Source organism: Dendropsophus ebraccatus, chromosome 4 (assembly GCF_027789765.1).
Source record: "Dendropsophus ebraccatus isolate aDenEbr1 chromosome 4, aDenEbr1.pat, whole genome shotgun sequence".
Taxonomy (NCBI): domain Eukaryota; kingdom Metazoa; phylum Chordata; class Amphibia; order Anura; family Hylidae; genus Dendropsophus; species Dendropsophus ebraccatus.
The window spans coordinates 69,830,300-69,846,962 of record NC_091457.1 but is presented as its reverse complement, the minus strand read 5'-3'; the positions used below and the strand labels follow the sequence as shown (position 1 = coordinate 69,846,962).

The window sequence follows — 16,663 nt, the reverse complement described above, 5'->3', positions numbered from 1 at the left end:
CGACCGGATCCAGAAGCGGGACCCGGCGGGATTAGGTGAGTATAGGGGGCTCTAACGGGGGGTCGGGAGCCTGTCACCCCGGCACGGGGGGTGACAGGTTCCCTTTAAGGTATATTCACGCATGACTGATTTATTGCAGAAATTCCTGGGAATGAAAATGAGTTCTATGCATGTGAATGAGGTTGTTCTGGAAACCAGAATATGGATTTCTTCAAGCCGTAATGATGCAGCTGCAGGCTTACATTTGGTAACACAATGGCACACAATTACCGTGCCTTATGCACTGGAATCTTGGCTCTGCGTGTACACCGATCTTTGGCGCAGACCCTTAGTGATGCGCCAATTAGAGACATGTTCTATTTCAAAGCTCTTTACTGACTATCCAGTGTAGCCTGATATACTTCCAGCTAGTTACGCTGTTCAGCAACTGGAACTTCTCACCAATTTATATTCTTGTATGTTAGATGTAATTATAACGTGTACAGATGTAAGTGGTTACATAATGGTAGCAGCTTGACACACTAGGATTGCTATATTGCATTATTTTTTACATTTTAAGGGGAATTGCATGAATGAATAAGACATCTTTTTATAGAGCAGTTCCCTTCTGCAGGCCATAAAATATTGATCTTGCCCCCCACTATCCATAGATCCCAGTATACAGCTGGGCAGGACTATCTCCAGCTAGGCGACAGCGCAGGACAGACGGACGCATGACACACGTCTTCTCCAGTACACACGTACATAAACACATCCAGGCTCCGGCGTTATGTCTGGAGTGTGCGCGCAGCAGTGCCCGGGAGCCAGTGAGGCGGAGAGGGGCACCGCGCCGCTAGAGCGCGCATTACGGTAAAGAGAAGGACCAGCGCCTGGAGCCGCATCGGCAACGCAGCCGGAGCATCCCATTCAGCAGCGCCAGGAGCCATGGCCAAGGAGCGGCCGGAGAAAGCCGAGGAGACCGAGCAGATGATAGAGAAAGAAGGAGGCAAGGACGTGGCCGAGGTGCCGGGAGGGGCCGCGGATGGCAGGGACATGAGAGCCGTTCTCCTCTCCGGCTTTGGAGGGCTCAACAAGCTGCGGGTGGCCCGGAAAGTGATGCCTGAGCCCCAGGAGGGAGAAGTGAAGATCCGAGTGAAAGCCTGGTCCGGTACCCTTTCTATACATCCCCGGTCACCGTGCATTGTGGGAGGGAAGGGTCCATAGAGCAGGAGACCCCTCTGCCAGGCAGGGATGTAAGGGTTAACTAGAAGTCATCAGGTGAAGTAATTGCAGGGTTAAATGGGAGTCAACCTAATGGTGTAAAGCAGAAGACCGCAGGGCAGCCTGGTGAGGAAAGGGTTAACTGCAATTGGGGACAGTCTGGTCATGGATGAGTTAACTGGGATGCAACCTGTTGATGGGTAACTGGGAGGCAGTGTAGTGATGGAAGGGTTAACTGAATAACAGCCCGGCAGTGGATGGGTGACTTAAGCTGCCAAACTGGGAAGGGTTAACTAGGCCACTGGCAGTAGGGAGGGTAACTGGTGGGCAGCTGGATAATGGAACGGCCGACTGGACGGATAGCCTAGCAACCGAAGTGTAACAATGGAGGAGCTGAGCGGTCAGGAGCTGGACAATGGAAGAGTTAACTGGATAAATGGTTAATCAATAGGGTAGTCTAGTAACAGATGACAGCCGTCAGCTGGTGGACAGTGGCAGGGTTAAGCATCCAGCCTTGTAAGTGAAGGGTTAAGTCACTAGTAGAATAGATGAATTAAAGCACATCTGTCCCTCTCAGGTCAGAGTGGAAAGTAAAGGGTTAACTCAAAGTCATCCCGATTGATGAAGAAAGGGTTAACTAGGCTGATGTCTACACTAATAACCCGAAGCAATCTGGTAACAGGAGGGTTAACTAGTAGGAAATGTGATGGAAGAGAATGGGGCAGGTCCAGCAATCATTCAGGGCTCTGGTTTAGGGCTATCACTGGGTTTGAAGGCTGCACCAGGTATAACAGTTACATTGTACACTGTATGTAACTATATGTATTACCGGGTGCCGGGGTTAGGGGCGGTGACTATATGCATTACCGGGTGCCTGGGCTAGGGGCGGTGACTATATGCATTACTGGATGCAGGGGTTAGGGCCGGTGACTATATGCATTACTGGGTGCAGGGTTAGGGGCGGTGACTATATGCATTACTGGGTGCCTGGGTTAGGGGCGGTGGTGACTATATACATTACTGGGTGCAGGGGTTAGGGACGGTGACTATATGCATTACTGGGGGCAAAGGCTAGGGGCGTAGACTATATGCATTACTGGGCGCAGGGTTAGGGGCGGTGACTATATGCATTACTGGGCGCAGGGTTAGGGGCGGTGACTATATGCATTACTGGGCGCAGGGTCAGGGGCAGGGACTATATGCATTACTGGGTGCCAGGGTTAGGGGCGGTGACTATATGCATTACTGGGCGCAGGGTTAGGGGCGGTGACTATATGCATTACTGGGCACAGTGTTAGGGGCGGTGACTATATGCATTACTGGGAGCAGGGTTAGGGGCGGTGACTATATACATTGCTGGGTGCATGGTTAGGGGCGGTGACTATATGCATTTCTGGGTGCAGGGTTAGGGGCGGTGACTACATGCATTACTGGGTATCGGGGTTATGGGCGGTGACTACATGCATTACTGGGTATCGGGGTTATGGGCGGTGGTGACTATATACAGTACTGGGTGTTGGAGCTAGGGGCGGTGGTGACTATATACAGTACTGGGTGTCAGAGTTAGGGGCGGTGGTGACTATATACAGTACTGGGTGTTGGAGTTAGGGTGGTGGTGACTATATACAGTACTGGGTGTCGGAGTTAGGGGCGGTGGTGACTATATACAGTACCGGTGGTGACTATACAGTACTGGGTGTCGGAGTTAGGGGCGGTGGTGACTATATACAGTACCGGGTGTCGGAGTTAGGGGCGGTGGTGACTATATACAGTACCGGGTGTCGGAGTTAGGGGCGGTGGTGACTATATACAGTACCGGGTGTCGGAGTTAGGGGCGGTGGTGACTATATACAGTACCGGGTGTCGGAGTTAGGGGCGGTGGTGACTATATACAGTACCGGTGGTCACTATACAGTACTGGGTGTCGGAGTTAGGGGCGGTGGTGACTATATACAGTACCGGGTGTCGGAGTTAGGGGCGGTGGTGACTATATACAGTACCGGGTGTCGGAGTTAGGGGCGGTGGTGACTATATACAGTACTGGGTGTCGGAGTTAGGGGCGGTGGTGACTATATACAGTACTGGGTGTCGGAGTTAGGGGCGGTGGTGACTATATACAGTACCGGGTGTCGGAGTTGGGGGCGGTGGTGACTATATACAGTACTGGGTGTCGGAGTTGGGGGCGGTGGTGACTATATACAGTACTGGGTGTCGGAGTTAGGGGCGGTGGTGACTATATAGAGTACTGGGCGTCGGAGTTAGAGGAGGTGGTGACTATATACATTACTGGGTGTCGGAGTTAGAGGCGGTGGTGACTATATACAGTACAGGGTATCGGAGTTAGGGGCGGTGGTGACTATATACAGTACTGGGTGTCGGAGTTAGGGGCAGTGGTGACTATATACATTACTGGGTGCAGCGGTTAGGGACGGTGGTGACTATATACAGTACTGGGTGCAGGGGTTGTTCCACTATATGATACATCACTCTGCTGCCAGCTGCTGACTGTAACCAGATGCTATTACATCTTATATGATTTATGAGTTTTATGATTATTACTTGTGTGACTCCCTAGAATATTTGATAGTCCATCATCTGTCCTGCTTATAAAGGGTTAAATGAGCTTTATTGTATAATTAGGATAAAAGCAAACCGAGAAAGACAGGAGCCATCCAGTAATCCATGTGAGAGAAAAACTGGAGCAATCTACCCATAGCAGCCAATCACAGCTTTTTAACGAGCTCTGGTAATAAAAGCTGAGCTCTGATTGGTTGCTGTGAGGAAATTACACACATATTGATACATATGGGCCATTGTGTTTGTTATAATAATAACCTTTAATAAATGTGATTCCATTTCCCATCATTCATCTTGATGGCTTTTCACATTTGAATCAGAATTCTGCTGCCAGAATCCAGTCAGTGAGGAGATCCTTTGCTGTGCTTGCGAGGCCTTCATACTCTGCTGCATATTCATGCGCCTTGCAACTTTAATTGAGACGACATTTACAAAGTGATGAGACGGCGCTGATAACATGTGCCTAACTGATACCTTGATATTTAAATTTTTGGGAAGTTATGTTACTATGGAGACAGGATCCAGAAAGATTCTCTGTCTCCTGGTTACAAAACCCACCTACTCCCACTGTCGGCCAGTATACAGATGTAATATAGCCGTGATTACTGTCCGCTGGACATCTGACCCTCCCCGCCCCCAGCTAGCAAATGCTATAGCCCAATAAGTAATGGGTTTGCCAAAGTTTTGGCTGAAAGGGAGGGGAAAGAATCCATAAAGTTACTTGGGGCAGTATTATCAAGAAACACCAACATGCAAGCCTTGCAGAAGAACTACCGTAACAACCTATAGTAACCATATAAACCACCCCTTTTGTGCCCCCTTTCTGCTCACACAATATTGTTCCCCTTTTGTGCCCCTATTAAAGAAGCAGTCCCATGAAAAAAATAGAGTGTGGGCAGAGGGTGAGGGAGAACATAATAATGTATACTTACTGGTCCCTGGGTCCCAGCTCCTGGACCTCCGGCAGCATATCCCTACTCTCCCTCGTGCAACGCCACATCCCGGCTGATGGATTGCCCGCTTAGCTAGTCAGTGACTGGGGCAGAACACAGCTGCAGTCACTGACTTGCTGAGCATTAGCTGGGTTTGCTACTTTCACTCAAGTGAAAGTAGGGAGAACGTGACATCTGGTTTGGGTCCAGGAGCTTGTTTATTCTTGCTTGTTGGTGCTGCGGGGGTACAGGGTCCAATAAGTATATATTTTTCATTATGTTCCCCCCACCCCCTTTCTACACAGGATTTTTTTTTTTTTTGTGTGGGAGTTCTCCTTTAAGATGTAGTCTTTGTTTTTGTAACCAAACATTAAAGAGGTACTCCGGCGGGGACCCTTTTTTTAACTTGACTTGCTAAGTCATTCAGTGGCCAAGTTGGGACGTTGCTACAGCTGCTGAATGGCTGAATGGGCCTGCCACCTCACGTGCCAAGTCCAGTCTTAGCAGCCAGACACAGTGGGACCGGAGCAGTGGAATATGGACGGTAGCGCCGGAGCCAGGTAGGTAAGAGGATATTACCTCCTCTCTGGGCAATGCAGAAAGAGGGTTCCAGGCTGGAGTACCCCTTTAATTGACCCCTCATTTGGTGGATAGGTAGACCCCCATGTAATACATATGTAGACTTAAATATTGTTTATTTATGTAGCCCTCCATATTAGGTAGGTAGACCCCCAGTATTAGGGATTTATGCAGACACACATATTAGGCAGGTAGGCCCCCAACGTAAGTTTTATAGGCACCCATTAGGTAAGAAGATAGGTAGGCCCCTTGTTTGGTAGCCTCCCCATGTTAGGTAAGTAAGCAGTTTGGTTCTATGTATGTAGTAGGCCCCCTAAAGAAGGTAGGTAAGCCTGGCAATATTAGGTAAGTGTGTAGGTAGTCCCCCAATATCAGGTATGTAGTTTCTTATTAGGTAAATAGGCCCCCCTTTATTAGATAGAGGGCCATCCTTTATTAGGTAAGTAGGCAGGTACCCCAAGTAGGCAGGGAGCTCTGCTATATTAGCTTGGTAGGCTCTACCTATTAGGTGAGTTGGTGCTCCCTTTGTGGCAAGAAATTTTTAAAATAACTCTTTCACCTTCACCTGTCCTAATTCTAAGCAGCTCAGTGCCGTCTGGCAGCATAAGTGACATAATCCCGCTAGTGCCGGGAAGCAGACAATCTTAGATGTATTTCTCCTTTTCTAGGCCACAGGTCTGAAGCAGCCTGTAGCCTATAAGGGTAAGTGAGGGGGACAGGTTGCTAACACTTTTCTGATTCACCTTCCCACCAGTAGAAAGAGCAGTACAAACAGTACAGAACAAACAAAACACCAACCTACTGAGAATCTGCCTTTGTGGACAAAAGGTCAGTCTGGGCCTAGTGATCCCAAATTCATTTATTTTTAGTACTTTTGCTAATAAATGTAAAAACAATTCCACCAATGATGTGCTTTTTTCATGCCATACAATTTAATGTGTTATATTTGTACTTTGGGTTATTATGATGTGGCAGTGCTCCAGGCTGAACAAATACCTAGATGCACCTAGATGGTTGAAAAACTGAAAATTTTAGGAGCCAAACCATTTTTTTGTCGGTAATTAAAATACATAGATACTGTACACATATCTACTGAGGAGAGGGCCAGGGACATGTGGGAGAAGGCCACAATTATCAGAGGGGGGGAGGCAGAGTATACATATCGGAGTAGGAGTGACAGGTACAAGTTACCTTATACACATAGGAGGAGGGGGCACAATTATTGTCCCCAGTATACTGTCGTGTCTATGTGCTACCATAAGTTCATACAGCTGAGTCACAGCGAAAGCTCCAGCAGCTGATGCAGCTCGGCAAAAGAGGCAAAGTAATGGCAGAGGATTAGGCAGAAATTCTTCCCTGGCTTAGGCTGGGATCACCTATTTCAGGGGGTCCGGTATCTATTTTTTACCTAAAACTGCAAAAATGCATCAGTTGTCATATCTTTTTTTTTTCATTAACCATCAGTCGTTAGCTGCAAGGTGCGTTCTTTGGTCCTTTGTGTCTGTCAATCCAGCATCCAGATTTAAGCGCCGGATAGTTTAACCCTTTCCCGCACAAGGACGTAACTGTACGTCCTCGTGCGGGTGCGGGCGTTCAGAGCGGGGCCGCACGGCGGCCCCGCTCTGATCCGCTGCTATCCCGGGTGCCTCATGTAGCCCGGGATCGCGGCTATTAGCGGGCACGGCGATCGGACCGTTCCGTACCGATCAAAGATGACAGCTGCCTCCGACCGGATTCAGCCGTTCCCTGGTGTTTAGTGGGGGAGATCGCTCCTCCGGGACGTTGTCCCGGAGGAGCGATCTCCGTTACTCAAGCTTCAATATGGCGCTGTCCCCGGCTCGGCACTCGTTTGTTTTCGGCTGCAGCAGCCGAAAGCAAACGAGTGCCGATCTCATTGATCTTTGCTATATAACTATACAGCAAAGATCTCAATGAGAGATCAAAGTGTATATACTAGAAGTCCGCCAGGGGGGCTTCTAGTATATGTGTAAATAAAAAAAATAAAAAAAGTGTTGTTGTCAATAAAAAGCCCCCTCTCCTAATAAAAGTCTGAATCACCCCCCTTTTCCCAGGTTATAAATAAAAGTAAATAATTAAATAAACATGTTTGCTATCGTAATCGCCCGAACTATTAATTATTCACATTCCTGATCTCACACGGTAAATGGCGTAAGCACCAAAATATCCGAAAGTGCAAAATTGCGCATTTTTGGTCGCATCAAATCCAGAAAAATTGTAATAAAAAGCGATCAAAAAGTCGCATATGCGCAATCAAGGTACCGATAGAAAGTAAACATCATGGCGCAAAAAATGACACCTCACACGGCCCCATAAACCAAAGGATAAAAGCGTTATAAGCATGGGAAGGGAGCGATTTTAAGGGACATATATTTGTTAACAATGGTTTGAATTTTTTACAGGCCATCAGATACAAGAAAAGTTATACATGTTACATATAAAACATGTCAGTTTTACCCCAGGGCGAATGGCGTAAAAACACAATCCCCCCAAAGAAAAAAAATTGTGTTGTTGTTTTTTTTTTTCAATTTCACTGCGCATATAATTTTTTTCTGGTTTCGCAGCATATTTTATGCAAAAGTTCAGCCTGTCATTGCAAAGTACCATTAGTGACGCAAAAAAAAGGGCCCATGTGGGTCTGTAGGTGTAAAAATGCAAGTGCTATGGTCTTTTAAGCACAAGGAGGAAAAAACGAAAACGCAAAAACGAAAATTAGCCTGGTCCCGAAGAGGTTAAACTTCCCCATTCAAGTGAATGGGATCAATTGAAACATCACTTTCCCTTTTGGGGTTTGCTAATGTGCCGGAGGGAAATGGAGCCGGACCACTAGATATGTGTGAAGAGAGCCTTTCCTCTATGCGGCTGAGATATAGTACAGTGCACCAAGAGCACAATGTTTGCCTGCTGTTTAAGGAAATGTATCTCTTTTAATTACATTTACAGCTCAGGAGTAGCAACCGCGAGGCAAATAGCAAACGGTAATGTGCTAGTAAATTTATGTCGCTTTTGCTAATTTGTGGGCCCAGGTGTGATTAGTTTGGTCACAACGTAAAGCTTGGTGCCAGGGTGCAATATTTCTAGTTCTTCCTTTTTCACAAAATAGTTTTCAGTTCATTATTGCATTTTTATAACATTTTTGGATTTCTTTTATCTTTTGTTTTTATATTTTTATACAATTCATTAATTTCTGTTTAACTTTTATGCTTTTGTCTTTTGGGTTATCCACGATTAGAAACGCACAGCTACTTTTGTGAAAACACAGCAATACCCCTGTCCTCTGATTGTGTGTGGTGTTGCAGGTCAGCCCCGTTTACTATAAGGCTTCTCTCAGACACAATTTATTATCATGTGATTCCAGGTTTCCTGTTAAAAAATTGGGGAAATAAAGCAAATGTGCATATAGACATGCCATTTTTTTTAAACTGCCCTAAAAAACGCCATAGCAAGAACACCCTGTGGGTATTGCATTTACTTTTTACCCATTGACTCACAGCTAACATCTGGCCACTGCGTTTTTCACCCTAAAAAATGCCAAAACTGGAGACAAAAGTGGTGCTGTTTCTGAAAGAAAGCGGCCATGTTTTCTGAGCCTGAAAGTCTTCAGCAGACACAGTGACCTTTGTCAGTCCTCAGCTGCTGAGTAAATTTATGTGCATTCTGTAGTAGTGTAGTGGGTGCCAGTGGGTGGACTAAGATTACCCCCAGACTCTGGTGTTCCCTGCTGTAGGTATAGACACATTATCAGAGACTGAGTCAGATAGGAGAGGGAGTTCCTGTGGAGGTGAACTTGAAAATTATTTCCCTAAAGGAAAAAAGCACATGTTGTACTTTTAAAGGGGTTATCCAGGATTAGAAAAAACACTGATACTTTCTTGCAAAAGCAGCAACACACCTGTTCTTAGTTTGTGTGTGGTATTACAGTTCAGATCATTGGAACTGAGCTGCAAAACCGCACCCAAACTTAGGAAAGTAGTGGTGCTGTTTCTGGAAGAAAGCAGCCATATTTTTCTAAGCTTCTATAACCCCTTTATTGTCATTCATTGGGATGAAACTGTGAGCATGTTACATAGTACAGTTGAAAAAAGACACATGTCCATCAAGTTCAATGAAGAAGGGGGTGGATGAAGGGCAGCAGGATAGATGATGATAATCTGATAAGGTATGTACAAGAATCTGCATACATTTGAGTGCTGTGCATTCTATGTATACACAGGTGCACCACATAAGGTGTGCATTCCCAATGTATTTGGAGATAAAGTTTTTAGCTAGAGTTCCACAGTCCCATTACCACAGTTGCAAGTCTGGGAAACCTTGTTGGTACTGACAGCTCAGCCATATTCACTGAGCCACAGTAGGTGTCACTTCTTCGAGTGGAGAGCGGTGGCAGCGGAGAAGCGCGCGCTCTCCCATAGACAGGCTATGGCACACTGAAGCAGGCGGGATTTTCGGCACAGAATTCTACCTGATTTACTCAGTGTGAACATACCCTTCAGTCCCTTTAAATTACAAACTCAGCTTGTTATGTTAGGCAGCTACATTTGTTCTAAAATAACAGCCAATACCAGACTCACCTCCTGCGGTCCCCACTAGTCTCTCTTTACATCTTAGCAGCAGTGACATGTTGTGCACGCCAGCATCAGTGATTAGAAGGACATTTCATCTCTGCTACAGCTAGTGTTCTGTGCTTCAGGCTATGTCCACACACTGTCAAAATAAAGGTAAAAGACAGCCGTAGTTTTGAAGTGAAATCAAAATGTGTTCCATTGAAGTCAATGGGAAATTGGACAGCAGTGAGCACACCGTGTAGAATAACAGTCATAATTAATATCACCATTTAAAGGGGTAGTGCGGCGGTAAACAATTATTCACAGAATAACACACATTACAAAGTTATACAACTTTGTAATGTATGTTATGTCTGTGAATGGCCCCCTTCCCCGTGTCCCACCACCCCCACCCGTGTACCTGGAAGTGTGGTGCTCTATACATACCTGCCACGTGCCGACTCGTCTCCGATCTTCAGTCAGTGATGTTGTCTTCGGCCGAATCCCTCCGTCCGTCCTGAGTGCTGGCCGCCCTTTGCCGGCTCATCGGCTGCTCAGCCGCGATTGGCTGAGCATAACTGTGCTCAGCCAATCGCGGCTGAGCAGCCGATGACGCGGCCGCATCATCAGCTGCTCAGCCGCGATTGGCTGAGCCAAACTGTGCTCAGCCAATCGCGGCTGAGCATCTGATGACGTTGAAGAGGGCGGCCGGCACTCAGGACGCTCGGAGGGATTCGGCCCAGCCGTCCGAAGGCGACATCGCTGACTGAAGATCGGAGACGAGTCGGCACGTGACAGGTATGTATAGCGCACCACATTTCCGGGTACACGGGTGGGGGTGGTGGGACACGGGGAAGGGGGCCATTCACAGACATAACATACATTACAAAGTTGTATAACTTTGTAATGTGTGTTATTCTGTGAATAATTGTTTACCGCCGCATTACCCCTTTAAATAATAAAAATACAGTTTTTTTTAAAGATCTGTTCACACGTTGTTTTATTTCCGTTTAAGCTTTTATTGTATCGTGTGAACAAAGACCTAAATGTTGCAGTCTGTAGTATATTTACATATACCAATAGATTTTATAATAGTCATAATAAATTTTATAATTCTGTTGGGATCCTGTTAAGTCATAACAGGCCTGCTTCTTATGGGGGAGGGGGGAAATAGCCCAATAGGTGAGATAAAACACAGTCCTACAAGTAAAGCTACAGTCAGTGAAGGTAGTTAACTTGTGCAAAATATTCTCAAGATTCACAGTGGATATTCACAAGGTGCTGCAAACTCATACAAATAAAATGGTTACCTCAATTGTTTGGTGGGGGCAGGTAACACAACTTATTTACTGAGACTCATGTGACCATTTTCTACTTTATCACTTTAATCCGGGTTGTTGTTACCATGGTAACACTGGCAGTTCTGTCAGGTTTAATGTTGGTAAATGTCTTGTTACCCCTTTGTTATATTATTCTAGGCAGAAAGCCAGAAATGTGCATATCACCAGTTTACTTTTATTTTGTGTGACATGCTTTTAGATAAACATAATTGTTGTAAATCTGTTTAGCATCATTTCCCATGGTAAAAAAATAAACAGTTAGTTTAGAGATTGTTTCCCAGCCATATAGATTAGGGACTCTGTATGAATACAGGGAGTTCCCTTGAAGAATTAATTGTCCACCAAATAGGGTGGTGGAAAATACTTTCACTCAAAGTATTTTAAAGCATGACTGTCACTTATTTGTCACTTTTTCAGAGACAAATAAATATCAATGGTACAAGAGCTTTTAGGAAAGTCTGTAATAGGTTTTATTAAGCAAAAGGGTTTCCTTCTGTACTAAAAAGGTGTTTTCCTACCTCCCCCCCTCACTTGAGAAGACGCAGGAGTTATGTGTCCATTATGGTCTATGGAGAGGGGATGAGTGAGCAAGGAAAAGGAAAAGGCAGCCCTGTACAACACAATACTCTGCAATCTTCTCTCACCAAGCTCCCAGATAAGCACTGACCTTTTTGACCCACGAAAATAGTGTTTTATGTGCTCAGACAGTCTCCAAACTGCTGGGCTACTTGTCTTGTTATAATGGACTCAGCAGATCCGTCTTCACTTTGGTCCTGTGTAATGTAGATGACTGCCTGCTAATAAACAGATAAGGAGTGAGGGGGGGGGGCTGGAAAACAGTTCTTTGAGTACAGAAAGAGACTTCTTTGCCTAAGAAAACCTTTAGGGTGCGTTGACACCTACCGCATCCGCAGCTTATTTTTCCGCGGAAATCCGCAGGTCTGGTAGTGCTGATTTCAACCTGCGAGAAATCCGCGTATGTGTGCGTTTTGCGTTTTTTCTGCATCAAGTTTATCGCAACTGAAATGTCAGTTTAAAATGTCTCTCATTCTAAACGGACATTTCAGTTGCGATAAACTTGCTGCAGAAAAAACGCAAAACGCACACATACGCGGATTTCTCGCAGGTAGAAATCTGCACCACCAGACCTGCGGATTTCCGCGGAAAAATAAGCTGCGGATGCGGTAGGTGTGAACGCACCCTTACAGAGTTTCTTAAAGTCACTTGTAATAAGAGTGATACCTTTATTGGCCAACAAGAATTGTTAAAATTGTGAGTTTTAGGGATTCAAAGTTTACAAATCAGATGGTGAAATAGATTACTTTTCTTATACATACAGTATACTTAGAGTGATACAATAACTAGTATACTAAGAGACACAGAGTGATACAATAAGCTTGATAGTTACAGAACAGTGGAGGCACAGTATGCTTGCCCATTACAAGCACAAAGCGGCACAAAAATTTGAACATTATGTAAAATACCAGTTGAATTTGTAAGTGACTAGCTTCAATGGTCCACATTCCACTGGTCTGCCAAGTCTCAGGTTGCATCCAGAGTGACTGATAGCTTTTGCTTGTTCTATAGTGCAGCAGTGAATCTTAAGGGCACTATGCGTACAACTTGCTCCTCATTGGTGTTATTTGCAAGATTGCAAAAGCCACCTTGTGTTAGTAGCACCACATCTGCAGGGGTCTTCTTGATCCTAAAGTTACTACTTGCCATGAACTTACTACCATCCATCCTTGGCTGATTTTTCCAATTTTCAGTAACGTAAAACAATTGAACTTTAGCTTAATATTAACCCTCCTTTAGGGTCATATCAGGCTCTTCCTGGCCCTGCACTAGTACTGACATCTTCTACTGCAAGCTGGCCGCCAGGGAAACTACCAACCCTGATGTATAGTGACAGAGAATGGTATCACCACAGCTTATTGAGGTCTGCCATCTCACTATTACGTGGGAGCTCATAAAACACAATATCTACATTATATTGCAACTTGTACTGTACATATTGACATAATGTATTCTTTGCACACAAATCTGGCCTTTAAGCCTGGCATCACCAGTTGCTGTCACTAGTAGTTTGACATAGAACACAGCTAGAATATTTCCATGTTAAGTGTTGGGGTATGTCTATCAGTACAGTGTTGCCTAGTTCCAATGAGAAACCAGCACAATCAGGTGCGATTCCGTCGCTCGTACCCATTCGCGGCGGCGCTCCTATCCGTCTGTGCCACAGACACCATTCTATGGCCGGGCAGATTCCACCTTCCGCCAAAAGAACTGACATGTCTATTAGAATAGTGTCTATGGAGCCGGTAGATAAGCGCGCAGCTGTGAACGGGTACGAGCGACGGAATCCGGAACTTATCCACCAGGATTACGTAGTGTGAACCTACCCTAAGGGAACCAAAGTAGGGAAAATAAAGTATTATATAGCTGCAATTCCAATTTTTTATATATATGTATATATTTTTAAAGCGTGTCCTTTTCTGGCTGATTGGTGGTCTAGGGTATGAAAAACCCAGTAATATTGTCATAGGACATATGGACAGTGGCTGTTTTCATGAGATAACCCACTTTAAAACGTTATCAGTTCAAGGTAACTGAGGACTGTAACAAATTTTAGTCTTGATGAAAAACATGAATATTTATATACTATGATGTATATTTAGGTATCATCTATATGGATTTTGCTTCCTTTATTCATGTTATGGCTGCTCCAAGCTGTAAGGATCTGTGTGACTCATGCTTGTCATTGGAAGTGAAATGTCACCCTTTATACATAAATGGTGTACTGGGATGAGTCACATTCAGCCACACTAAATTGTCTGGACGGGCGTGCTGGGTCCCAGCTGATTCACTGCTGCTTGCTGGAAACATGCTTGAATTGAAGCAATGGAGCAGAACCAGGCCATTAGAAATATTAGGAATTTTATAGTCCCCACTGTGTGTTGTGGAGTTCTATTCATGTTTGGGTTTTTTGTGGCTGTGTTCACCCATTGCATCTTTGATGTATTTCAAATGTGTTTTCGCAGTGATTCTGCCAAAATCACAGCAAAAAATACATCAAGATCATAAGTGTATGAACACAGTCTAATGCTCAGTATTTTGGTTAGCATTTAGCCACCAAAACCAGGAGTGTATTGAAAACACAGAAAGGCTATGTTCAACAACGGCCGTTGTTTTAAAAGAATGTCAATTATTTGTCATTAAATGACGGCCATCCAGTAAATTTCAACAGTGTGGGAACATAGCCTTTCTGTGTTTTCAGTCAACTTCTGGTTTTGGTTGCAAAATACTGACCAAAATACTGGCCACAAATCCTGTGTGGGATCATCGCCTAAGGCTGCTTTCACGGCTGCAATTTTGTGGACGTTACGAACTGGAAAGGCAAGTAATGGATTGGTTTCCCGCCCGGCAGGATGTATCAATATCATGCCGGCAGTGGGGAAACTCTTTGAATCGCAGCGGCACTGCCACTACAGAAAAAATGTAAACGTTTCAAATAGTCAGTTTGTCCTATAAATGGCGCATTCTTATTTTAGTTCTGTGAGAAACAGATAGTTGTTGTATGAACAGTAGGGTTAGAGAGTATTTTTTTTCTAATATGAAACATGGATATGTTAATGCTGCGAGTTAAACTGCTTTAATAAAGTCGCTGGCTCCATGGTAACATGACTGTGGACTATTGTATGTCTCTCCTAATCTTTTTGGAGTTACGCACATTACCAAGGGCAGAGACTCTGAATTTTCATATAAAACACAAGCATTGCCATTTCCACACATCATAAGAAGTCCACAGACAACATTATCTATGTAAATAACTATAGTTAAAGTTTGTAATTCTAATAATTGTAATTGTAAATATAATGTTGAGTGGTCAGGTGCTGGCACTGCCTGCAGAAACACTGGCAACAGTTATAATTATAACACAACCCATGTACAGGATTGGTTATTTCACATCATATGAACTGATGTAGGCACAGATAGTACTGCCTTCTTGTATATCCCTGATCCCCTGCTACTGCTGTTCTTATGGTTCTCAGTCTTCACTGCTCACCACTTCCTGATTTTGAGTATGTTCACACTGAGCAACCGTTCTCAGTGACCCGCTGTGAGTGAATGAGAGGGCGCGCACTCCTTCGCAGCCGCCGCTCTCAGCTTAAAGGAGTGACATGTCACTTATTTGAGCGGAGAGCGGCAGCTGCAGAGACGGGCTATGGGACACTGAGACAGGCGGGATTCCGCTGTGGAAAATTCCGCCGTGGAATTCCACTTGTTTTACTCAGTGTGAACATACCCTTTCACCTTGACACAAGACAGTGGACAATCATCAACCAAGGCAGGTCACTTCTGCAGCCAGTGCCTGGCTGAGCGGGCACTTACTTATGTCAAATTGTCACTAGAAAGTGACTGGCCATTTACCACAGCAGCTACACATAGGCAGTTTGAGTCCTCAATTGTAGCTCAGGTTGGGAAGACCTAGGCAGGGGATCCCCCTCTATGATGTTCATATATCCTAAAATGGCAAATCCACATGGGTTATCTTCATGGGACAATGCTCTCTTTGCAGTGCATGCAGCCCTGGCCCTGTGTTGTATAGAATAATGTTGTTTCTACAATAAAAAGAAGTATTTTTTACCTTTTTTCTTTCACCCCTTTCCTTGCAGTGGGCTGAACTTCATCGATTTGATGGTTCGACAAGGAAACATAGACAATCCTCCAAAAACACCACTGGTTCCCGGCTTCGAGCTGTCTGGAATTGTTGAGGCCATTGGAGGAAATGTTACTGGCTTTGAGGTAAATCTTGATATATTTAGTAAGATAATGATACATGATCAACACCCCCTATTGTGCTGTCAGATCTCTTTGTATTATCACAACGCATTCATTCCACTTGCCTGACACCTGGGGGGACATTTACTAAGATGCGCCCCGGCGTACACCACAGAAAAAGGGCAGATTCACCCCTTCTCCTTGGCTTACACCAGCTGTATCCCCTGCTTGCCTGATGGGCAGGTGCCGCTCTGCTGGAAGCTCTTTTTTACAAATTTAAGCTCTTTTTTTCACTCCACATAAATTTGTTAGAAATATATGTGTAAGCCGTCATCAGGTACGACAGATAGTGAGTAGCTTTCGCCTGATCTGTTAGGTTGGTTTCACACTTAACACATCACAGCGGATTTAATGCTGCGAGTTCCACAGTGAAATCTGCTGCGATACTTTGTAGTGTCATTTCCTATGGCTTTACATTCTCATATGGGATTTTCGTGTAGAGCCATAGGAAATGACACTAGAGAGTATTTTAATAAAATAGTCCATTGTAAGCGAGTATGGGCATAGTGCAGCTCCCTAGGTCATAGCTTTTACCTCACAGCTATGAGGTTGGAGGCTTAGCAACCTTACCCATAGATGGAGAGAGAAAAAAAGCATGTCCGTCTCAGTTATAATTGAAGTCACGTTGCCC

The 16,663-nt window shown here is 44.8% G+C and overlaps 1 protein-coding gene across 2 annotated transcripts in view; it reads left to right on the top strand.

Moving 5' to 3' along the window:
• The first annotated feature begins 822 nt into the window (after positions 1 to 822).
• VAT1L (vesicle amine transport 1 like) overlaps positions 823 to 16,663 on the top strand; it is a 56,538-nt gene continuing 40,697 nt past the window's right edge. The window contains exons 1-2 of one of the 2 annotated variants that reach the window (XM_069968495.1): positions 823 to 1,142; positions 15,867 to 15,996. In XM_069968495.1, coding sequence (XP_069824596.1) covers positions 925 to 1,142; positions 15,867 to 15,996 — 348 coding nt within the window. In that variant the 5' untranslated portion in view covers positions 823 to 924. Of the gene's footprint in view, positions 1,143 to 11,403; positions 11,433 to 15,866; positions 15,997 to 16,663 lie in introns of those variants that run through there. The other variant, XM_069968496.1, reaches the window with a different exon arrangement.